The sequence below is a fragment of the Phoca vitulina genome, unplaced genomic scaffold (assembly GCF_004348235.1).
Source record: "Phoca vitulina isolate PV1807 unplaced genomic scaffold, GSC_HSeal_1.0 scaffold46, whole genome shotgun sequence".
Taxonomy (NCBI): domain Eukaryota; kingdom Metazoa; phylum Chordata; class Mammalia; order Carnivora; family Phocidae; genus Phoca; species Phoca vitulina.
In genome coordinates, this window is record NW_022589749.1 from 6074446 (window position 1) to 6098985 (window position 24540).

A 24540-nucleotide genomic window follows, 5' to 3' on the forward strand; every position below is an offset into this window, starting at 1 on the left:
GGGAAGTGACCACTTAGCTGAGATCTGGGGAAGAGTGTGATGGGCAAAGGGAACAGCACTGACAACGGCCCTGAGGTAGGGTCAAGCTTGGTGAATTCTAGGAAGAGAAGGAGGCTGGTATGGCTGCAGTTTGGGGAGTGAGGAGAGGAGGAACCGGGACAAGGCAGGAGCTGGGGTCTGAAAGGTCGGCAGAGGTCAGATGATATAGCGTTCTGTAGGCCAAGGTGAGGGGTGGGCCCTTCATCCTAAATGCAGCAGGGAAATGGGAGGATTTAAGCAGGGTGAGGGGAGGGGGCAAAGATCTGACTTAGGCTTCTTCAAGACTCCAAACAGATGCGGGGGGGCAGCCTCAAGACTGGGCAGGGGGACCAGTGGGGTCTTTTATTCCTTGTTTTGCAGGAGGGGAAACTGAGGCTCAGAGAGATAAATTCACATGCTCAGAGTCCCACCTAGTAAGAAGCAGAGGTAGAGTTTGAACCTAGGTCTTTAAATACTCAGCCTGGTCCACTCTCTGCTCACCTTACAGAAGAAAGGGCTACATCACATAACCTCAAATGAGCCTCAGCTTCCCTCATCTATAATGTGGGACGGATTATAGTTCCCACTTCCTAGGCTTGACAAGTCAAGGAAAGTATATAAGCCATGCCCAGGCTAAGCACTCGCTACCTTTTACCTTACAAGGAAGATAAAAGGCCCTTGCCCAGCCACTTCTCTCTCTGCTAGTTCTTCCCTAAATGGAGAAACTTTGGTATTTGTTCTTCAAACATTTATTTTATTCTTTGGGTTGGTTTTTTTCTTTCTTTTTTGGGGGGGGTGGGGGCAGAGAGGAAGGATTGGTGAAGGTAATCAGTTTTCGGACTTAAGATAAAAAATCGCAGCAAAGGGTCGACTTGACTCTTGATAATTAATGAGGCGGCTTGTAATAGGATTCTCCTGCCTGTGGCGCTCCCAGGAAACACCTTTTTACATAAGATATTGCCCACGCCGGAGTGGCAGCGGGGTGATTTATGGGGTTCCTTGCTCCAGAAAACCTCTCCTGGGGTTGCCCGGCCAGTGGAATTTATCAGGGAGTTTGGAAGCAATGAGAGAAACCAGCCCATGACATTTTTGGTGAAGTTTAAAAAGCACAAACACCGGGGAAGGGAGAGGCCAATGGGACAGGGAGAGGGGAGGGAGGGTCCATTTAGGGTGGGTTTTCCACAAGCAGAGCCTGAGCCAGGCATTCTTGGCACCCGACTTCTGGAGGGAGGGCTCGGAGTAGGAGGGCAGTGGGAGTGAACAGAGGGAGGGGAGGGTTCTGGGGGAGTCTGGCCTCAGCCTGATCCCACCCACCACCCACCGGGATCCCTGCTCCATGGATGGCACCACCGAGCTGCCCCTCCTGGAGCTTGCAAGGGGGTCTGCCTTTTCTATCCCTCCATCCATCAGTCACTGGCTATGGACTACCCCAGGAAGGCATGACCCCTCATGCATCTCTGGACACAACCGTTCCCATTGGCTATTTTCTGGAGAAGGGTGGGAGCAGCTGCAGGCTGTTAGCAGCCACACCCCCAGCAGCTGGGGAACCCACCTGATAAAGGGGTTTGAGTCAGGGGAAGGGCCACCAATAATGTCCATTGCAGAGACAGCAGTGTCTCTGGACAGGAGATGGAACTCTAAGCTGGGGATGGGGCTGAGGGATGCAGGCAGGGGGGGTGTGGTCTCATGCTCTACTGTCCCAGGGCTCTCCCTCATGCTCAGAGTAAAAACCACAGTCTTAACCACAGCCTACAAGACCCTCCATGATCCAATGTCCTGTTCCCTTCCCTACACACACACACTCACTTTACCTCTCTGTCTGTCTTCTACCATCTTGTCATTCTCTCCCTTACCCACTGCCCTGCCGCCACGCTGGCCTCCTCACATGTCCCTACCTCAGGACCTTTGCACATGCTGTCCCCTCTGCTCTTCCCCCACAAGCCCCACATGGCTTGTTCCTTCATTTCTTTCAGACCTCAGCTCATATTTCACCTTTTCTAAGAGGCCTACTTGGACCATCCTACCTCAACCTACCAATACATTAAGAGATGCAAGAGACCCATTTCACAACCAAATGCAATGCGATCCCTTTGGACCCTGATTCCAACAAACCAGCAAGACATTTTCAAGACCATCTGGGAAAAGCTGAATACAGCCTGAGTAGTAGATAACATTAAGGAGCTACTTGTTAATTGTGATTGATGTGGGTAATCATATGATGCTTACATTAAAAAAATTTTTTTCCTGACCCGTTAGGGACCATAGTGACATACTTTATGAGTGAAACTACATGATGCCTGGGATTGCTTTGGCATACTCCAACAAAATAAAATAGCCTCCCACCTCTTCCCAGGCATGTCTCTCTTTATCCTGCCCCATCCTTCCTCACAGCATCTATCAGCATCTGACACGTCATATTTTTATTGGGGATTTGTTACTGTCTGTCTCTCTCCCTCAGGATGTAAGCTCCCTGAGGCCAGGGCTTTTGCTGTATTCCCAGCACCTACAAAAATGTCCAACACAGAGTGGGTGCTTAATAAATATTTGCTAAATGAATTATTGGATGGATGAATGGATGGATGGATGGATGGATCCATTGGCTCTTCTTCTCACATGCTCCCTCCTTTTGGATCTCTCTTCTCAGCCATTTTCCCAAATGGTCACCAACCCTGGGGGCCCCCTCACCACTAAATCAATCACCAGGTTGTGTCAGTTCCACTTTCTCAATATTTCTCCAAACTCATCACCTCTTCTCCAAAGCAAACCACATGGTCAGACCAGATGGTCAAAGCCTCCAGGGTCCTGCCCAGCATCACCCAGCCAAGCAGAGGTGAGTCTGGAGTTGGGCATCTGAGCATCTAACTCCAGCGCAGACAGACTTCAGTCCAGTTGGGGTCCTTCCCACCCCCTCATCCATGGCTGCTCAATTACCCACCCCTTCAATCCTTATCCTAGTGAAGACTGCTAATTGCCCTTTGGTCCCAATTCTCCTCTCCCTGAGCTTCAGTTGGGTGACGAGGCTACAGACTGGGCTACAGACTACATTTCCCATACTCCTTCACAGCTAGGTGAGCCATGTGATTAAGTCTTGGCCTGTGGGCTGTGAGTGGATGCAAAGTGTGCACATCCAGGTGATGCCCTTAAACAGGAAACTTCTTGCCCTCTATTTACTCCTTCCCCCACTGCAGCCTTGGTTATTATGGACCAATTTAGACCTTGTGGATGAAGACGGTCTTTTCAGGGATGGTGGAACAATAGGATAGAAGGAACCTGGGTCCCTGTAAAACCCAGTGGAACAGAGCTGCCTACCTTCTCAGAACTTGTGCTGTAGTTTGGGGTCTTTTCATTACAGTGACTTAATCTGTATGCGTACACATTTGTTCTATAAGCCAAAGACTTCTTGCCATCCCTCAATATTCATTTATTCTTCTTTCCCTGTAGGAGAACCTCTGGTTTTTACTGGGCATATGGCTGCCTGTTATAAAGACTCCATTTCCCAGCCTCCCTTGCAGCTAGCTATGGCATGTGACTAAGTTCTGACGATTGGGCTATGAGCAGATATACTGTGTATTAATTATAGGGAGTGTCCTTAAAGAGAAGAAATGTGCCTTTCTTCATCCTTTCCTCCTTCCTGCTGCCTGGAATGAGGATATAATGGCTGGCCTCCCAGCATCCATCCAAGACTACGAGGTGACCATGGGAATGGAATTCATTCACAGCTGAGCAACCAAAAGCAAAGGAGTTTGGGTCTTTTATACCAATGAGACACTACACCAGCCCTAGGCTACCTAACTGCAGGCTTTTAAGTGAAAGAGAAATAAACGTCTATTTTGGTTAAGCCACTTATTTTGTCTTTTCTGAATTACAAAGCTGAACCTAATCCTGATATACTCACGTGCATTCATTCATTCTGAAACAAACCAGCAACGCAAAATAATGTAACTGGGTGTGCAGGTCTGGGATGGATCCTTCATTACCCCTCTGCATGGGACCCCGAGAGGCCAGTCTGCCCCAGAAACTCTGGAGGGGCTGGACATAGAGATTAGGAATAAGTGGGCTCTACACCCTCATGAGAACAAAAAGCCCTACCAGGCCACCGTGAAGAGTCTTGGGCCCTCACCCCAGGTGTCCTGGAGTGAGGAGCTGCCCCTCTCTAAGCCTCATCCACCTCCCCATCAGCTCACAGTCCTGCCAGGCCTCCCAGGAAAGACGGGCATGAGGCTCTGAGTCAGAGTGATGCTGGCCCCAGGCCCCAAGGGTGCATGGAAAAATTAGGCAACTGTCTTCTTAGGGCTGATGGCGTCTCTGGCTTCCACCAACCCGAACCACCACTCACACCAGCTACTTCCAAAAGAGGCTCCTACCCACTGATTTAAAACACCCTCCCAGCTTCATAAAACATTGCCTCCCCACCCCCCAACGTCATTACTATTACATTGGGTTCTGCTTCGCTCTCCCTGTAAATGCAAGCAGCTTGAATCCTTGTGCCTGTGACCAAGAATGAAAAGTGCACCCCAAGACAGGCAGAGAATGAAAAACCAACCGCCCAGATTGGCCTCATTTTTGCCGAGGGCCAACCCCAGATTGGGCTCAAACTTAGGCAGCTCAAAGCAAGTGAGTACAATTCAGGAGACCTGTATGAACTGTGTGGCCCATCGGTCAGGGTTCTTCCTGTCCCAAGAGACAGAAATCGTGGGCTGAAGCATAAAGGAGAAGGCATTGGCCTGCATAAATAAACAGTCCGTGGGTGCCTCCCAATTCCCTCTGGGAGTCGGGACAGACAGTCTAACTGGACAGCTTGGCTCCTGGCTCCACCCTTGAACCAATCACTGTGGCCAGGGGAGATACAAGCCTCGCACTGGGTCAGGCTGTGGTCACGTGCTCCTCCTCCCGATTCAGAGCAGTCACTTTCTTGCAGGACTTGTCAGAGGCTTTATATGAATATGTGGGCAAAGAGAGCATATGGTGTTTCCTAAATTGCTTTGAATCTGAGCTCAACAATCGGGAGATCCGTTATACTGGCCTCGAGCAGTGGCTGCCTCCTTTCAACAGAACAGAAGCTCTCAGTTTGCTCCAATCCCCACCGTTCCCAAGCATCTAGCTCCTTGCCTACCTCACTGCAGACACTGAAGCTTGGTATGTGGCTAGTGATGAGGTGATAAGTCCCAAATGCAAAAATGTGAAGCATTACACACTTGGAGGGAACTCAAATAGCCCTCACTTAATGGCAATATTCCGTCATAAATACATGAGTGTGTGCACTCTCCCACAGGTAGACACCTGCATGCAAGGTCACAGGCACCCACGTGCACACACAACCACACACAGACCACTTGGGACACAAAGCCTCAGCCTCAGCCCGCACGTCCCCCCACAAGAGGGTCAGACCCTGCTCTGCAGGAACTGGGCCTCGTGTCCTGCCCTGTGCGGGCTCTTGCCGAGGCTGGGGAAGGGGAACAGCAGTGGTATGACGCTGGGCCCCCTCCCCACACCCCTCCTTGTCTGGATTCCCAGGCTTGAGGCTGGAATAAAGGACTAGATGGAGGAGAGGCCTCCAGAGGCGGGGTGCTGGAGTCAGCCCAGAGAGGGCACAGAGGAAACCCACAGGGAGCCCAAGGGGTCCTCCGGCCCAGGGCAGGGGCCCCAGCAGGGGGAGGGGGAGCTGGGCGTGTCCAGGGCAGGTACATGCACCTGGCGGCCCAGGCTGCCTAGCTCTCCACACAGCTGTGGACAAACACAGAGAAGCTCCTGCTCCCGGGACCGTCCTCCAGGCTCCCTGTTCCCCCCATGGAGCAGTGTGAGAGGGCAGAGGTGGAAGGTGAGGGTCCCTGTGCCCGATGCCCAGCCTGCGACACCAGGCCGTGGCATCCGTGCGTGGCATCCACGGCCTCGGCTTCGACCACCCGTGTCCTCGCCCTCTCCCTGTGCCTCAGCCCTGCCCTTGGCATTCCTGGGGTGTCAACGAGGAAGGGCTACAGTAAGGTCATTGGCAGGTGTTATCTGAATGGGGTCAACAGGCCCCTCGGCTTCTTATCTCTGGCTCGCTGCGACCAGGAGGGGAGCAAACAGCAGCTGACAAGTCTCCCAGGAGTGCGGCCAAGGGCAGCGGCCTGACTGGGAGACAGAGCACCTGGGACTGAGGTGAGCTCTGCCGCTCAACTTCTCTGTGCCTCAGTGTCCTCATTTGCAAAAATGAACGTAATAGTATCGACCACGTGGGTAATTGCAGGGGGTTAAATGAAATGACTGCTAAGGCCCATCTGCACACAGTAGGTTACTCAAGACATGAGTACATTCTGGCTCCTCCCCACCCCTCGTTGCTGGGGAGGAGTGCTCAGGAGATAGTAGACTAACATTGATTGAAATACGCCAGGTCCATAGCAAGAATCCACAAACCACCCATCTTACAGATCAGAACACTGAGGCTCTGAAGCAGAGCATCGTTTGCCCAAGGCTAGTGAGGAAGAACAGCGTCAGTCTCGGTTCTGGCTGAGTCCACTGCTGGGGCTCTCTGCACCCCCTCTATTCTGGGGAGCTCACACTGTAGGATTCCAAGGTAAGGCTGGGCCCGGTGGCTTCGGGAGGCGCAATGCTGGCAATCAAGGGCAGTGTCCAGGGTCCAAGACAGAATGGGACAGAGGCAGAGGGAGGTCACTGCGGCTCTCAACTTCTCCTCTTGAGGGAGGGAGGAGCCGCCTGGCAGGGGGATCAGCCTGGGGAGAGGAAAGGAGGTGGGAAGCCACAGGTGGGCCTCTTCCAGCACAGAGGTGCAGCCTAAGGCCCCGAGAAGGGGGGGCACTTGCCCACGCACACACAGCCTGCAGGAGGCAGGAAAGGGGGCCCCAGTGGGAGGCCCCACTACCTACCACCGGCCAGGTGGACCCCACACTCTCTGAGCCTTGTTTCCAGCAGGGCAGTGAGGGTTGGCTAGAGCTCCCCAGTGCCAAGATCTTGTGGGCCAGCCATCTCTGGGACCTCAGCACCCCCCAGCTGGGGTGAGGGCCCCCGAGGGGCAGAGCCAAGGGAGGCTGGAGGGGCGGGGCTGGGCCTCCCCTGCCCAGGGCCCAGCTTCCCCATCAGAGACACTTTGCTGCCCCCTGGTGGCTCCAAAAGATTCTAATTTCCCCTCCGTTTCCTAAGAGATGCTTCCCACAGGGGAGAGGTGCCCAATTCCAGGACCAGCACCCGCCCTCCTTGTGACCCACAGGTGTGTCCAGACCGACCTGGAGGTCCTGCTTCCATCCCCAGGGTCCCATCACCACCAACTGGCACACGAAGAAGGCTGAGGTCCAAGAAATACAGAGTCATACTGAAAATCACAGGGTTTGAGCCTGGCTGGGCCACGCGCCCACTAGGACCTTGAGTGGGTCCGGTCACCGCCCCGTGCCTCAGTTTCCCCATCTTTAGAACAGGGATGATATAATGGTTTCTGCTTCATAGTGCCTTTCTGAACATTAAAGAAGGCAATGAGTAGAAAGGTCTTAGGAGAGTTTCTGGCACATACGAAGCGCTTGATAAAGCCAGGCGATATGGTCCTTGCCCACTCGGGCCTGAGCATAGCTGCACAGAATGCCCCCCTCTCCTCCTGGGCAGGTCCCCCAGGTGAGGGAAGCCCTGTCAGGACCTCAGCATGACTGGACTGTCTTAGAGACCCAAGGATTGAATCCTTGGCTTTATTGCCCAAGCTGTGTGATGTAGAGTCTCTTCACGGCAGAGCCAGCCTCGAGGTGACTGTATGCCTTCTATGAGCTCACGGAGCCAGAAAGACGGGACCGGCTGGACTTACAAATTCAACTCAGAGTGTTTATTGGCCAGGGCTGCAGGGGAGCCAAGGGAAGCATTTCAGGAGGGCTTCCTGCAGGAGGCACCTGGTACAGAAGCAGGGGGCAGCGTCCACCGCCAGCCATGAGCACAGGGAGCAAGCCTCAGCCAGCTACAGGGGTGTCCATCCCCGACGAGGAGCCCTCAGCTCTGACCCAGCTGGGCTTTCAGAGCCTGCAGCCCTCCCCCATCGATGTTGTTGCCTCCACACACAATGACCACGACCGAGGCCAGGGAGGGGCACAGGCGGCCCTCAGCCTGGAGTCTCCCCAGGAGGCCTGAGTAGATGACAGCCAGAGCTGCCCCGCAGGCAGGCTCCACCAACATGCGCTCGTCATCTGCCCGGAGCAGGGGAACGGGGTGGATGAGAAGAGAGAAAGGGAGGAAGAAGCAGTTAGTGCTCAGTAGGCTCTGGGCACCGCAAATCCACGAAGCCAGCCAGCCAGCCAGCTCACAATCCATCATTCATCTGACCCTCTCTCCATCCATCAATCTGACCATCCATCCCTCCATCCATCCACCTTTCATCCATCTATCCATCCATCCATTCCTCTATCCATCATTTGACTGTCTGTCCATCCATCAGTGTATCCATCAATCAACGTATCCATCTATCTATCCATCCATTCATCCTTCATCCCCTATCCATCATTTGACTGTCTGTCTGTCCATCCATTAGTGTATCCATCAATCAGTGTAACCATCCATCCATCCATGCATCCATCCATCCATCCATGCATTCATCTATCCATCCCCTATCCATCATTTGACTGTCTGTCTGTCCATCCATCAATGTGTCCATTAATCAATGTGTCCATCCGTCCATCCATCCATCCATCCATCCATTATCTACCTTTCCACTCACTCATACATTCACCCATTCATTTAACAAATATTTATTGAGTACCCACTCCCTGCCAGGCCCTATGCTAGGAAGGTCCTGGGGGCACAGCAGTAAAGAGGACAAACCAGGCCTCACGCTCACAGGGTTTACATCTAGCGCTGTAGATGAGTAAGAACCAGGCAGCTACGAACAGAGGGCCTGGTGCATGGGAAGACTCCAGCCCAGGTGGGATGAGGGTGGAAGACTGGAGGAGGCTACCCGAGGAGGCGCCCTATGATGACGGAGTAGCCCCAAGTCACATGAAATCGACAGGGAGTGAACACCCAGAGACCCAGGGCCTTCATAGCTCCCCGAGCCTGGGGAGGGAGGGCAAGGCTCACTCACCCAGGAACTGCTGCACAGCACTCACAGCCTCGACATCCTCCACCACCTCAGAGATGATCTCTAGTTCCTGCATGCACGCCAGGGCCCTCGCGGCCACGGTCTTGGCACCCAGGCTCTTGGCCACACTGCAGGAGAGGGCAGGCCAGGCAGGGAATGCCAGGGTGTGGGCCAGAGCCGGTGAATCCTCGGGCCTCCGCCCCTTATCGATCCAGCCCTCCAAGCTCCAGGCCCCCTCCCGTCCTGCAACGGGCCGGGGCTCAGCATCGCAAGAGCCTAGCACAGCACGGGCACAGAGGAGTTGCCCCCAGATCGGGTGCCCCTCGAATGACCGACAAATGCGCACCATGCCCTCCAACTCTATAACCGCGATTGTGGTCTTCCATGCACATACCCCAGAAAGCCAAGCACGGAAACGGATTTGTTTGCATCTTATTCAGTAATAACCACTTATGTCTATATGATAACTAGTATTTATTGACTATCTACCAGGTGATAGATACATGTGTTTTCTGTCATAATCCTCATAATCTCCCCTTGAGTTAGAAATGTATGAGCTCCGTTTTACAAGGGAGGAACCTGAGAGGCTCAGGGAGGTTAAGGAACTAGCTCAAGGACACACAGCTAGTCAGTACGTAGCAGAATGTGGATTCAAATCCAGGCAGTCTGGCTCCAGGATCCATGCTGTTTATCTCTGTGCTTGGGATCGCCCACCTGCCGGTACCTTCCTGAGCTGGGCAGCGTTTCAGGCCTGGGAGAGCCTTTGGGGAGCCCATGAGAACTGGCCCAAGTAGCCCAGAGCACAGACTCGGGAGCCAGGCTGCCTGGTTTCAAACCTGGGCCCCGCACTAGCAGTGGGACCTCGTGAAGGTCACTGCACCCCCCCGAGCCTCAGCTTCCTCAGTCTGAAAAATGGAGGTAGCGACAGTCCCGGGTTCGTGAGAGTGTCATGGGGGTGGAGTGCCTAGAAGGGGGCCTGGCACGTAGGAAGTTCTACTGAAGGGCTGGCAGTGGCTGTTAGTCAAGAACAACAGCAAGAGAGACTCAGACTCAGAACTACAGACAAGCCAGTAGGGGTTGCCAGTCGGCGGGGGGCGGGGGGGGGGGGCTGGGCGAAACAGGTACAGAGGATGAAGACGTACAAACTTCCAGTTATAGAATTAATAAGCCACGGGGATGAGAAGTCCAGCACAGGGAATAGTCAATAATATGGCCATCGCTTTGTGTAGTGAGGGGTGGTGAGTCCACTCGTGGTGGTGAGCACAGCGGAATGTATAGGAGTCCCGGATCACCACGTGGCACGCCTGAAATGAATATGATATCGTAGGTCGACTATAAGCATCAATTATAAATAAATAAGTAAATAAATAAGAACAAAGTCTGGGAGGGGAAAAACAGAATTAAGTTGTAAGTAGAGGGAGACCATTGGGAGGGCACCCTCCCTGAGGCAGGGTTGTGGGGCCAATCTCTCTGGGGTGAGAGACCCCAGCCGAAAGGAGGGAAGGGGAGGGGGTAGAATGTTCCAGGCAGAGGGAACAGCATGCGCAGAGGTTGGTGATAGGAAACAGTGTGACCTATCCAAGGGGATGGAAGACAGGGCAGTGGCTGGAGTGGGGCCGAGAGGAGTGTGGATCTGGGCCTGAGAGCCTGGGGAAGGCATTGAGGGGTGGAAGCGGGGGATGAAGAGTCCCATAGGTCAGCAGCGGAGGAAGGACAGACACCCTGCCCAAAGGTAGACAAAGGACTCAACGCAAAGAGGAAACTCAGCAATACCACTTGCAGGGATGCAGCCCAGAGCAATGAACACATTCGTCCACATGAAATGCCCATACAAGTGTTTGTAGCAGCATGACTCATCATAGCCCAAAACACAAACAGCCCAAACGTCCAGCAACCGAGGGTTGGATAAACAAGATGGGGTCCAGCCACACGATGGAATAGTTTTTGGCCACAAAAAGGAATGGAGTGCGGATGACAACATGGATGAGCCCGGAAGACATGAGGCTGAGTGAGAGAAGCCAGACACAAAAGGCCATATATTGTATGACTTCATCCAAATGAAATGTCCCCAGCAGGCGAGTCCATAGAGACAGGCAGTAGATCAGTAATTGGCAGGGGCTGGAGGGGAGGAGGGGTTTGGGGAGAGGTGATGAAAATGTTCTAAAAGTGATTTTGGTGATGGAGGCACAACTCTGAATATACTTAAAATCACTGAACTATACACTCTAAGTGGATGAATTGCGTGACACATGAAGTATATCTCAATAGAGCTGTTATCAAAAAGAGCACCAAGCATAGCCAGGGGGTGGAGGAGGGCTGTGACAGCCATCCAGGGGAGCGCTGATGTCCTGGGGTGGGGACAAGGGCTGGAGAGGAGCTGGAGTCCAGTGGGAGAGTGGACAGAACTCAGCAAGGTGACTGCCAGGTGGGTCAGGTCAGAGCACCGGGATGGACAGTGGTGTCATTTACAAAAATGGCAAGTCCGTGAACTTCACTTAGTGCTGCACTGTGCCAGGCTCTGAGAGAGGTACTAGGGACTCAGAGCTCAATAGCCAGTCCCCATCCTCAAGCCCCTCCTTCCCAATTAGGGGCCCAAGTCAGCCCATCCATAAGCTCTTTCGTGGCTGAAGAGTGACACAGAGTGTCTTTGGGGTCTTTACATATGGGAGGCAACTGCCCAGCTGAGCCTTGGAGGATTTCATCAATGTAAGAGGGACTGGTATTTCAAGTGGAAGGGAAAGGAAAGGCTCAGAAGTTAGAGGCACAAATAATTTTCAGGGAAAGGCGGCACAGAGATGCTGGAGTGTGGGTGGCATCAGAAAGGAATGGAGATGGTACCAGAAAGACATTAAGGAGACCCGTATGTCCAGATAGAATCCTCCTTGAAGCAAGGACCTGTTTCTCTAACTGGCCAGCCAGAACCTTCTACACAATAGAGATGACTTAATAGGCTGTCCTGATTTCAGCCACCTTGCTGTCATACACCATGATATCCTAAGTTCCAGCACCTAATGGGTGCTTAATAAAATATGGGCAGTGCTGGCATCTGTAGAGGGTTGAACAGTGTCTCCCCCCAAAATTCACATCCATACAGAACCTCAGAATGTGACCTAATTTGGAAATAGGGTCTTTGCAGATGGAATTAGAAGATAAGGTCATACTGGATTAAGCTGAACCCTAAATTCAGTGACTGGTTCCCTTACAAGAAGAGAACAGACACACAGAGAAGGTCATATGAAGAAAGAGGCAGAATGAGGTGGCTACAAGCCAAGGAACACCAAGGATTGCCAACAACCACCAGAAGCTGAAGGAGGCAAGGAAGGATGCTTCTCCCCTAGGGCCTTCAGAGGGAGTATGGCCCTGCTAGTACCTTGATGTCACACTTTTAGCTTTCAGGGCTATGAAAGAATGCATTTCTGTTCTTTTAAGCCACCTAGTTTGTGGTCATCTTTATGGCAGCCTTAGGAAACTAACAGCATCTGTAAAGATGATAGTGGTGATGATGATAAAGCATATAAGATGAGGCAGGGTCTGGAGGCTGGCCACTCTCTATTAGTTAGTTAGTTGGTTCATAAGAACTTTTCCTCAGTTGAATTAAAATCAGTTACATAAAGTAATAAGGAGAAAGTTCTCTAATGGTATTGCAGAAAAAATGAAACTATGTTCATGATATATAATATGAACTAGAAAAATAGAGTTTAGGAAGGATATGATCCTAACTTAAAAATATATCAATCCATTCATTCATTTCACAAACATTTGTTGAGCACCTACTATGTGCCAGGCACATTTCACTTGTATGTAACTATGCATGCATGGGGGAAAAGCAAAGACCGGGAAAATGTAACCCATTGTTCATCTTTGGATGGTGGAATTGAAGGTGCCGTTTTGCTTTCTGTTGCTTATTGCTTGCCTACGTATTCTAACTTACCTGCAACACACTTAAACTGCTTTTATAATGATACAGAACAATGAAATTTGTTTTATTAATTAATGAAACTTAAATGAATCATATCCTTCATCCACTTTTTTGGCATTGCCTTCTAACATTATTGTGGTTGGAGTCCTAGGGTGAAGTTGAGTCTCTTGGGTATGCCCTACCTCCACTGGTTGGGACTGAGAGGCCCTAGGACAGCAACACCCCCACCCTCCAGCCCACCACAAATGGCCCCAGCCCACGCCTACCTGGTGATGTCTGGCAGCGTGACTAGCCTGCCCGCCTTGACGGCTGCATTGAAACAGTGTGCCCCTTGGGTCTCCACAGCTATGATGGGCACATGCTGCCAGCCCACCTCTGCCAGGCCAGCCGACACCCCAGCCAGGAGCCCTCCACCCCCTACTGCCAGCACCAGGGCCCCCGGTGGGGTCCCCAGTGCTGCCTTCAGCTCTCGCACCAGGCTGGCGTGGCCTTCCCTGGGGGGAAGGAGAAAGCAGGGTGAGAAAGGCCCCCATTCCCAAAAGCTGACATATGCACAAACTCTCCTCATCGCCACCCCAATCCCCATCCACAGCAAGGGGAGCGGAGACCCTGCAACACTTAGCTCACCCAGCTTTCATCCATTCAAATTATTCATTCACTCATTCTTTCCCTTCCATCAACCTCCCAGCCATGTTCTCAGACATTTCCCACTTAATCCCCTCCACAACCTTGGAAAGAGGCAGTGTTAGCGTGTGCGCTTAAGAGGGGACCAGCATATCAATTGGCATCCGTCAAGTTCTGGGCCTGGGACCCAATGTCTTGGCCACTTACTAGCTGTGTGATCTCGGGCAAGTTCCTTGACCCCTCTGTGCCTGTGGAATGGACATAAAACACCCACCTCTAGGGCTCTGGGGAGGATCAAATGGATTAAATGCATCCTGAAGTACACTCAATAAGCAGGATTGATTATTGCCATTTCCATTGTACACATGTGGAAACTGAGGCATGGGGAGGAGACATACTTTGTAGAGTCACACAACTTGCAAGTGACAGAAGCAGGGCCTGAACTGTAATGTGCCTGGCTTCCAAGCCTCTTCTCCTCTCTAGGCCTCAGTTTCCCCTTCTGTCCAATGGAAGGACCCCAACTCAATAAGGGTCTGGGCTCTGAGCTCCATGGGGGAGGGGTAACAACCTTACCAGATCAGGGGGTGGTCAAATGGAGGGACGTTCACCCAACCATCCCTCATGGCCAACTCTTGCGCCTTCAGACTGGCCTCGTCCCAGACCTAAAGAGAAACCAAGGGCCTCAGGAGCCCCAGGAACCGGACCGCTCTGGAGGCTGGAGCAGAGCTGAGGTCTCCTGCATGGCCCCAGGGTCTGACGGGCTGGGGAGAACCCCAAGGGCGAGGCCAGAGCTGGAGTGTGCCCTGCAGCCTCCTGGGACAAAGGCAGAGGCTTCCGCCTGGATAAATGGATGTCATGTGCTTTCCACAATCCCCATGGGCCAGGCTGCAATGCTAGGGGAGGAGGAGCTCCAAGGCCAGCTAAGCGGTTTCCATTTCTAACCAGCCAGTAGGGGAGAAGCCCCCTCAAATCAGAGCCCCAAAGAGCAACTTGGCCACTACAGACGGTGTCCATGAAAACGAGCAATCGCCCAACGGATGACCTGCTGGTTAAGTTCAAGCAGCCAGAGGTAGCCTGGGTCTCGACAGACCTGTGCGGACCACATCAGGGCTGAGTGCACTTTTCTCACGGGCTTGACATCTGTGGCAGAAGTCCGCATCCCTGCAGCCTAGCTCAGAGGTCACTTGCAGGGTATTTTCTGGCTAGGGGACTTTGCGGGGCAGTGGGCAGGGCAGACTGCAGTGCCAAGGGGCAGGTGCCCCAAGAGTGACCCTCTGACCCTTCTCTGTGTGTCTCCTCCACAGGAGCCCCGAGGGTCCCTGTGGGGACTGAACCCCAGTTGCCCACAGAGGTGACTCATTGACACGCCACTGTGAGCTTTCTTCTCTTCTCTGTCTCACTTCTATCCCCCATGTTCTCTGCAAGCACATCCCAAATAAACTACATGTACCCTAATCCTTGTCTCAAGGTCTGCTTCTGGGGAACCCAAACTAAGACAGGATTTCGGAGGGGACCCTCCCTGCACTGGCCAATTTCAGCAGAAGCTAAGTGGCAAATAACAGCCTCCTCTTCCAAGGAGCAGAGGGTGACAAGGGGGCCAGAGGTAGCCTTCGCCCATCCTCTGGCCCCCTGCAGCACCCCCTCTTGCCCATCCCATGCTGGGGGACACAGAGAAGACAAAGAAATAGTCTCTGTCCACAAGGAATCTCCCATCTAACCAAAGAGACAAGACTCAATCTCTTGAGTTATTGAAACAAACATGAGATTTAAAACCATGCAGCCCTTGAGGCCACTCACCTGGAGCAGCGCCTCCTCACAGGCTTCCTGCCTCCTGTCCATTGCCCGAGAGCAGCCAGAGTGAGGGCCCAGCGTGTCCCTCCCCGCTCCAAATCCTGCCGTGGCTCCCCATTGCCCTATGCCAGCCTCACCTATGAGCCGCCCTGCCTGCTGAGGTGGCCGTCCCCCTCTCTGGCCTCACCTGTCACCCCTTCCGCCAGGGGCTGGGCTGCAGGCGAATGCAATGCACCGTGCTCGCTCCCATTCCAGGCCTTTCTAGGCTCTTTCCTCTGCCCACGACAGAGGCACTTGTATTTCCCTTTCAAGATAACACAGGGGGCCCTTCTAGGGGAGCCTTTCCTGGATCGTCTCCCCAAGTCTGAGGCACAGCCTGGCAGTAGTCGGGACCACCGCCCAGGTCCCTACCCCCTCCCTCCGTCAGAACTACATGGCCACACCTTTTGTCAAGTGACCGCTATTCTTCCCTGCCACAGAGGCCAGAGCACATTTCCTCACCTACGCTGATGGGGGCCCCAGCCGCGGGGCTTGCTTTGGCCAGTGGCATGTGGCAGAAGTGACAGTGTAACAGTTACGACCACAGCCTTGAGGGGCCCTTTCCCCCCACTCCTCCTGCCATCCACCTGGAAAGGAACACGTCCCAGGTGGCCACCGGTCCAGAGGGATGTGGGGCACATGTGCAGACCTTAATCCTGCCTGCAGCCTGACGCAGAGCCGCCCTGGCCCTCTCACAAGCCCACGAGCAAGAGAGATCAGGCTTCTCATAAGCCTCTGATATGTGGGGGCTGTTTGTTACGCAGCATGATCTAGCAGCAATAGCTGATTAAAATATACTTTCTCTGTTCTTCCTCAGGGCCCTGTCCTTCCCCATCACACTTAACACGGTCTCTTATCACCATCTGGTTATCTGTGTGTCTCCCCAGCAACACCTGAGCTTTGTGAAAGTAGAGACCATGTCTTACTATCTCTATTTCCCTATCTCTAACATAGTACAGGCACAGGGTATGAGTTCAATGAATATCTGTTGGAAAGAAGGAAGGGAGAAAGAAAGGAAGGGAAGGAGGGAGAAAGGGGATGAGGGGATAGATGGATGGATAGATGGATGGATGGATGGATGGATGGATGAAGGTTGGACGGATGGATGGATGGACGGACGGATGGACTGACAGACGGACGGATGGATGGATGGATGGATGGATAGATAGATGGATGGATGGGTGGATGGATGGATAGATGGACAGATGAATGGGAGAGAGGGAGAGAGAGAGGGTGATGGATGGGAGGACAGCTGAATAGGTGAATAAAGAGAAGAAAGAAGGGAGAAAGCAAGGAAGGAAACTGGACCCTAAGTATTTGGAGACCAGCTTTCAGATACCATGGTTTTAATTTTAATGGTTTAAAAAAAAATCTCTTTTCCAGGGAGCTTTTTTTCTTCTTTCCAGGAAGGTAGAAGGATTACATGTTTGCATCACCGTTTCTTCGGTAACAAGATGAACCAGCGATATCCCTGGTGGTGGACACCTTTCATTATTGGGGTGGTCTCAGAATAAGAAATGATGCCACCATCATCTTTCTTTATACTTTTTGTCTCATCAAAGGGCAAACATTTTTAAATAAATAATACCAAGTGTTAGTGAGGATATAAGGAGACGGACACACTCCTGGTCCATAAGCTTCCTGTTTCTCCTGGGTTCACGCAGGGGAAGTTTTCTCAAGGTAGGTAGAGGCAGGAGGTCCCAGGCCTCAATATACATCATGCCTCACTCCCACCCCTCAGCTCAGCCATCCTAGGAGAAGACTGGGCTCCAGGCATAGTTCATCAAAAAAAGAAAGAAAAAAGCGGGGAGATACCATCTCCTAGGGCTGAGGTGGGGTAAAGGGGAACAGCCCACTCCAGCTGGCTTCTCCTTCCTGGGGTCCTTACCTTTCCAGTCAGCTGAACCTCAGCCCCCTCCCCCTGCAGCCTCCTCACCACCTGCAGGGAGGTGCCCTCTGGGAGCACAATGGTGGCAGGGATGCCCAGCTTCCGAGCGGCATAAGCAGCAGCAATCCCTGCATTGCCCCCTGTGGAAGCAATAGAAGGGGGTGCAGTGGGCAGTGTTGTCTTAGCCTGTTAACACACTTTCTTCCCTCCCCCTCCATTTCCCTTTGTGGGTCACTCCTTCCCGGCACTCATATGCCCCACCTTTGAGTCCTCTTTCTGGTCTCAGAGGTGGATATGTGATCTAGATTGACTCAATCAGAGAACTCAGAGAACTCAGAGAACCCCTAATCCATGATTGGTTCAGGGATGAGTACATGATCCAAGCCAGGTGAAAAAGACCAATTCATGGATTGAACTGGTCCAGCACACGGGAGGGGAAGATGGAGAAGAGCCTCAGCTGGGCTCCTTAGCCTTAACTGGCTACAAGATGTGAGAACCATCAAGAAGGGGGTGCTTCCTTTTCACTAGGGCTGATAGGATGATAGGAGGCAAGCCTAGAACTCCTGATGGCCATCTTGCTGCTAGGAAGTCTGTGTGAAAATAAAGCTAGTACAGAGAAACGACAAGTCAAGGGAAGGGGAGATACAAAGGAGAGCTCCTGGATCCAGCTGTATCTGAAAGCCAATTATCCCAAGAATTTTCAGTTCTTGGGGCCTGTAGCTTAAACCTGTATGAGTTGGGTTTTTGTCACTTCTACCCCGAGTCCTGAATGACAGGAAGAGGGCTGGGAGAGGACATGAAGTGGCCATCTGACCATGACCTTGAGGGGGCTGGACCTTTAAGAGGAGCCTGATCCCTGGACAGCTACTGCAGCTCCAGCGAGCTCTTCCTCCCCCCACACAGCCCGGAGGACCCAGCCCCGAGGGTCACCTGAGGAGCACACCAGGTGTCTGCATCCCTTCTTGGCCATCTGGGAAGAGAAGGAATGGGGTTAGGGACTGACCCAGGCAGATGTCATAGAGCTGTGTGGGATGGAGTTAGTCCCTCCCCAGCCCACCCCGACACTCCTGCTCCTCATCCTGCCCCACCCATCTCTACAAGTCCACTTCTCCCTTCCTGCCCTCACCCCCAGCCAGCCGGCATCCATCCCCCTCCTCCTCCTTCCTGAACCATCTCACTTCTCACCTCCCGCCAACACCTCACCTCCCGGCAGAAATGCCCAATGCCCCGGATCTTGAAGGAACCGGCCAGCTGCACATTCTCACACTTGAGGAAGACAGTCGTGCCTGCCACCTGGGAAAGCGCCCAGCTCTCCAGCAGAGGAGTGACCGTGTGGAAGTGCTCGGCCTTAGCGCAGCCTGTCAGAGAGCTGTCCATTCCAGCAACCACCGGGAGGCCTGCAGGAGAGCATGAAGGCCATAGCCCAGGCGGCGCCGGCAAGAGCCCCCTTCCCCAGGACACGGGAGGGCAAGATGGAGAAGAGCCTCAGCTGGGCTCCTTAGCCTTAACTGGCTACCAAGCTGTGAGACTCCAGGCAAGGATCTGCTCCTCCCCGGGCCTCAGTTTCCCCATCTGGACAAAAAGGTTTGGACTAGGGACCCTTTCATTCTGTAATTGTGGCTGCCCACAGGGCTGGGGGTGTAGAATATGGCCAATACTTGGTGATGAATGAATGAGCGTGGAGAATTCATTCATTCATTCTTCATTCATTCATGCATGCAAAAAAAAAAATCTTGCAATGAGCACCTACTATGTGCCCGGCAGTTCCAGGGTTTGGGGCGCACAAGTCAGAGGCAGCCCCTGCTCTGCCGGAGCTCACATTCTAGTTGGGGAGACAGAATCACACAATTTCAAACAGAGGCGATGGGGGCGGGAGGCAGTGTTTCAGCAAGCACGGTCAGAAACGGTCTCTCAAGAGAGAAAAACTTTTTAAAAACTTGTATTATGGAGAATTTAAACATAGCAAAATATTGAGAACTGGATAAGGAACCTCTGGTGTAGCCCATCACTCAGCTCACACAAGCGCTCCTGGCCTGCCTTGTTCCATCCACGCCTGCGCCCACCCCCCTCCCTGGACTATGGTTTTTTTCCCTCCTTTATTCTCTTATTATATTTTCTTCCTATACTACTTCATCTGTAAATACTTCGGCACGGGTCTCTAAAAGCAAAGAACTCTTTTTAAACAATATAGCCACACGGTTTCACAACTGCATACATTTGTGCAAACTCACTGAATTCTTACTCAAAGTGGACTAATTTTTTTTTTTTTTTTGAGAGAGCGAGCAAGCAGGGGGAGGGGCTGAGGGAGAGGGAGAGAGAGAGAATCTTCAGCAGGTTCCATGCCCAGCATGGAGCCCAAAGGGGGCCTCAATCTCATCACCCTGAGATCATGACCTGAGCCGAAATCAAGAATGAGATGCTTAACGGACTGAGCCACCCAGGCGCCCCGGCCTAATTTCATTTTATGGAAATCATATCTCAAAGATGCTAATTTTTAAAAAAACGTCGTCACAATACCATTATCACATCTAAAAATATTAATGATCATCTCTCAATATCATCAAATATCTGGTAATTGCTCACCTTTCCAATTGTCTCATTAAATGGGATAAATGGTTGGCTTTGCGGTCAGTGATTTGGGATCTCTAACACTTTGAATCAGATGCAAATCAGATCTGTGAGTATCAAGTTGGCTGAGAGGGCTTTGAATTCTCTTTCCATCTGCAAGTTCTCCAAGGGGAATGTTCAAGATGAGTGACAGCAGGGAGCCCAGGGAAAAGCACTCATGCAGAGGGGACAGCAGGCGGAAGCACCTTGAGGAAGAAACGAACTTGGGGTGTTGCCGGTGTGGGGAGAAGGGATTGGGCGCAGAAGGCGAGCAAGGAGAGGTGGGCAGGGACTTGGGGAACCTTCCAGCCCCTGGTCAGGAGCTGGGATGTTATTCTAATTCTACTTGCAGTGGGAAGCCGTCGGGAGGTTTTAAGCAAAGGCACAGTTAGTGAATGACCCCGTGGGAAAAGGCGAGAAACAGAAAGGGAGGAAATGAGAAGAGGGGGGAATAGAGGGGTTTTTTGTGTTTTTTTTTTTTTTAAAGGAGCAAATGCAACCCCTCTTTTTTCTCTGGGGCAGAAAAGCAGTGGGCCAAGCCCTGCAGTTCCACTGCTGGCCAGTAGGAGGAGTGCTGCAGCCTCCCCCACCCTCCAGGGCCCAAGCTCCTTGCTCACGCTTACTTAGTCAGGGCTACAACCCCTGCCCCACCAGAGGGCTCCGGGTCTCCTGTCTCTGCATCTGACCCCGGGACCCTTGTTGGGATGGCCCTGGGATTCCCCAGGCAGGGCAGAGTCTGAGCCACCTCCACCCAGTTCCATCAGTGCACTGGGCATGGCATTGAGGGAGAGGGACCTGTGGGTCACCCAAAGTCAGCATACCTCAGCCTGGGCCTCACCTCGGCTCTGGGCTTAGGGGTCAGTCAGGGACCAAAGTTAGAAACCAGCTCTGTATTCCTAGCTGTGTGACCCAAACAAGTGCCTCAACTTCTCTGTGCCATGTTCCCTTCTGCCCTACTCTGTCAGACATCAGCCAGTCATCTAGAGGCATCATCTCTCTGGGGCCTTCTAACCGTGCGGGCATGCTTACCCTTTCTCTCGCATGTCTATAGGGCACCTGCGAGGTGCAGGCCCTGACCTAGGAACTGGGGATACCACGGTGAGCGAGACAGACATCTCCTCTTGGAGCTGATGGGGAGATCAGCATTCAACAAATAACTGTAGACAAACAAAATAATCAAAAATGGTGAAAACTACTAAGGAAAGCACACATACAGGGAGTCTTAAAGAGAAAAACAGGGACACCTATTGTGGATAGAAAGGTGAGGAAAGGCCTTTTGCAGGAAATGACCATTAAAACTGAGACCTGAAAAATGAGAATGAACTAACCACACAACAAACTGGGAGAAGAGCTTATGCATCACAGAATCACTGTGCGGATGCAGTGAGGCCATATAGTGAAGGCATCGACTCCATGCCTGACATATAATAGTAGCTAATAGTTGTGTAGGACCTACTACCAGCCAAGCACGGTGCCAAGAACCTCATAGACCATCTCGTATAATCATTACGACAACCTGGAGATAGGTTCACTTATTAGTTCCATTTTCTAGATAATGAAGCCGAGGCCCAGAGAGGTTAAGAAACCCGTCCAAGGTCACACAGCTGGAAATGGCACGGCCAGGATTCAAACTCAGGCAGTGCACTTTGGCATCTGTGCTCTTAACACCATGCCATACTGTCTCTACTAGGTGGTAATGATGATGGTGGTGGTGGTGGTGGTGGTTAAAGGTGTGAGCATTTCCTACTTAATTGCCAGTTGTCCTTGGGAGCCCAACGCCCCTGGCTCAGCCCCCAGGCTCCCCCAGCCCTCTTGGTTATCCTAACAGCCCACAGGAGAACAGCAGGCTTGTCAAATGAACAAGCCCCAAAACTTCCAACAGCCTTATCAAGCCCAGAAGCCCGTAAGGGCACAGGCCTCCCAGACTAAGGTCTAGGGCTAAGGTGGGACTATGGCCTAGGGACACATGGCTCTGGAAGCATGTGGCCACCACTGGGGCTGAGCTGGGAGCCCTGGGCCCTCTCTGCTGTGGAGCAGGACAGTGGGAAGCCTGGAGCTTGGGTTCAGGTCCCAGCACGCATGACCTTGGCCACGTCACCTTTCCTCACACAGCCTCACCTGCTGCCTCTATGAATTGGGCCCAAGTAAGGACCATCTACTGTTTCTGCCTCCTTTGTCCCTCAGGCTTTTCCAGAGGCCACCTGGGTGACACTCCCAGCCAAACCCCTGATGCCAGGGCTGGGAAACCTTGGCTGGCAAAGTGCCCAGTCCTGCCCCTCTGGCAAGCGGCACCTGCTCCCCAGCCATCAAGAGTCCGTGGCACCCAGCCTTCTCCAAGGCAGGATAGACCAACAGAGCACCCTGAGTTAAATCAGGGTTCCTGGGAGGGTTTCGCACCCATACCTTCTCACTTTCTGTCCACTCATCCTGGACCTTGCCCCGGAACCTTCCAGACGACCCTCCACTGCCCTACACATGCACACAGAGCCCCAGAAGCACCCTTTGGGCCCCAGGCCCTCTTGCCCGCCTGCCCAGCAGTCCCCAGACCCAGCTTGCCTCCAGCCTCCCGCCACCAGCCAGTCTCGGCACCAGCTCTTCCCGGCTTCTCGCGACTTCCTGTGGCCTTGGCCCCGCCTCCCACGTTAAAGGGACAGCTCCCCGCGGGAGGAAGAAAGGGGACCAGATCAACTTTCACAACCTCCCTGTGCGCTGTCCATGGTCCCATTTGACAGATGACGATGCAGGCTCAGAGAGGGAGACTCACTTGGCCAAGGCCACCCAGCCGGTGAGAGACACCCCGGACGACCTCTTCTGTGACACAGACATGTCCAAATCTTCTTACTCCGAGTCCAGGGCTTGCCCTGAGTGCCAAGCCACGACCCCTGACCACTGTCGGGGTCAGCTTGGGTCAAAGGACAAAGATGAGAAGGCATCATTTTTTCTGAAGCACCTCCACACCTCTAATATTTTACACCCAACAAAGGAAACCAAACAGTTATTTATTGTTCAAAGGAATGCCTCTGACCATTCATTCGTTCAACAAATATTTATTGAATACCTACTATGTGTCAAGCCCTGGGACTTTAGTCTCCAACAATACAGCATGTCCCCTGCTCTCATGAACTCCCAAGGGGCCACCAGAGAGCAGTTGCAATCAGTGTTCTCAGATGTGGTCAGGCAGAGGTGGGGCAGGGCTGTGGACAGCCAGAGCGGGTACCTTACCTGCCCCCAGGAAGCTGGGAAAGCTTCTTGGAGGAAAGCAGGTTTGGTGCTGGAGATGTAGGCAAGGACCAGAGTCCGCAGGGATGCCTGCGCCATTCCAGAGTCTGGACGTTACCCAGGAAGGCTAGGGAGCCATAGAAGGCTGTAGGCAGAGGAATAACATGATCAGACTTACATCGTCACCATCTCACTGGGTGAAACTGAGCTAGTCACATCCATCTCTGAGCCTCAGTTTCTCTATATACAAAATGGGAGGTGAGCTCCAGGAAGGACTTGGCAGCCGAGATATTCTTTGCCCTTCTAGGACTGTGTGTGACCTCCCCAGGCTTGATGATTAATTCCTGACTGCTTGGGGTCACGTCGAGCTGCTTGGCCATGATCCTTGATGAGGACTCTGGCAGCTTCACAGCCATCCTCCTATTAAACCTGTACTCATCCTTGTCAGGTGTCCTGTCCTGGACTGGACCCTGGAGACAGACAGGTGGCAAAAGCCAGTCCGTACCCTGAGGTGGCCCCTGGACTAGAGGGGAGAGGAAGCCATCCAATTCAGTGACAATTTTACCACCCCCAGGAAGACAGAGAACAGAAGGTCTTCGTAGAGCAGCTGGGTTGGGATGAAATGAAGGAGGGCTTCCTGGAGGAGTGGGGCCTTAGCACACAGCTCCGACTAGGACAGGAAACATGACGGCCCTTGAACAACATGGATTTGAACTGTGCAGGTCCATTTATACACGGACTTTTTCCAGCACAAGACTGTAAATGTATTTTCTCTTCCTTACGATTTTCTTAATAATATTTTCTTTTCTCTAGCTTACTTTATTGTAAAAATTCAGTATAAAATACATATAGCCCACAAAATGCATGTTAACCAACTTTCTGTTATTGGTAAGGTTTCTGGTCAACAATAGGCTTTTGGGAATTAGGTTTTGAGGGAGTCTCTGGTAGAGTTGATGTGAGGATCAAACAAGTTAATATGTGTACACTATTTAGAACAGTAGAAAGTGCTCTCTGTGTTCAATGCTATTATTGGTATTAGCATTATTATAAGAGGTGACACAGCAAATGGCAGAAATTACAAACGTGGCAATGAATGTTTGAAGTTTGGGAACATGACATTATCATATCACAGAATGCTTGCAACACCCTGGGGAGGTGTATGTCATAACGTAGCCTCTATCGTGGAATCAGACTGAGCTCAGAAAGGCCAAGTCACTTTCCCAAGGTCACACAGCAGTGGCAGAGCCAGCACTTAGAAACAGAGGGGCCTGGCTTGGAAGAGCATGAGGTGGGGATGCCAGGATGGCTGCATCAGAGAGCAGATAAGACTGGAGAGGTGGACCAGGTCACTGACCCGTCCCGTCCCAGAGCCCAGAGCTATGTTCGTCA

The 24540-nt window shown here is 52.4% G+C and overlaps 1 protein-coding gene across 1 annotated transcript; it reads right to left on the minus strand.

Moving 5' to 3' along the window:
- Positions 1-7790: 7790 nt before the first annotated feature.
- SDSL (serine dehydratase like) lies at positions 7791-22559 on the minus strand. The gene is made up of 8 exons (XM_032431496.1): positions 22489-22559; positions 18529-18722; positions 18256-18295; positions 17326-17465; positions 14181-14269; positions 13250-13477; positions 9068-9192; positions 7791-8177 (listed from the first exon to the last, which is right to left on the minus strand). Exons 2-8 carry the CDS (start codon positions 18700-18702, stop codon positions 7984-7986), a joined length of 990 nt encoding a protein of 329 aa, XP_032287387.1. The 5' UTR covers positions 18703-18722; positions 22489-22559; the 3' UTR covers positions 7791-7983.
- Positions 22560-24540: the final 1981 nt, after the last annotated feature.

Bases quoted from the DNA above. Each gene is read 5' to 3' on its own strand.
- SDSL (XM_032431496.1), bottom strand. From the start codon at position 18,702: ATGGACAGCTCTCTGACAGGCTGCGCTAAGGCCGAGCACTTCCACACG. The intron at 17,466-18,255 runs GTGACCCTCGGG...TTGCTTCCACAG, and splicing joins ACACCTGGTGTGCTCCTCAG to GGGGCAATGCAGGGATTGCT. The intron at 13,478-14,180 runs GTAAGGTTGTTA...CCTTCCCCCCAG, and splicing joins TTTGACCACCCCCTGATCTG to GGAAGGCCACGCCAGCCTGG.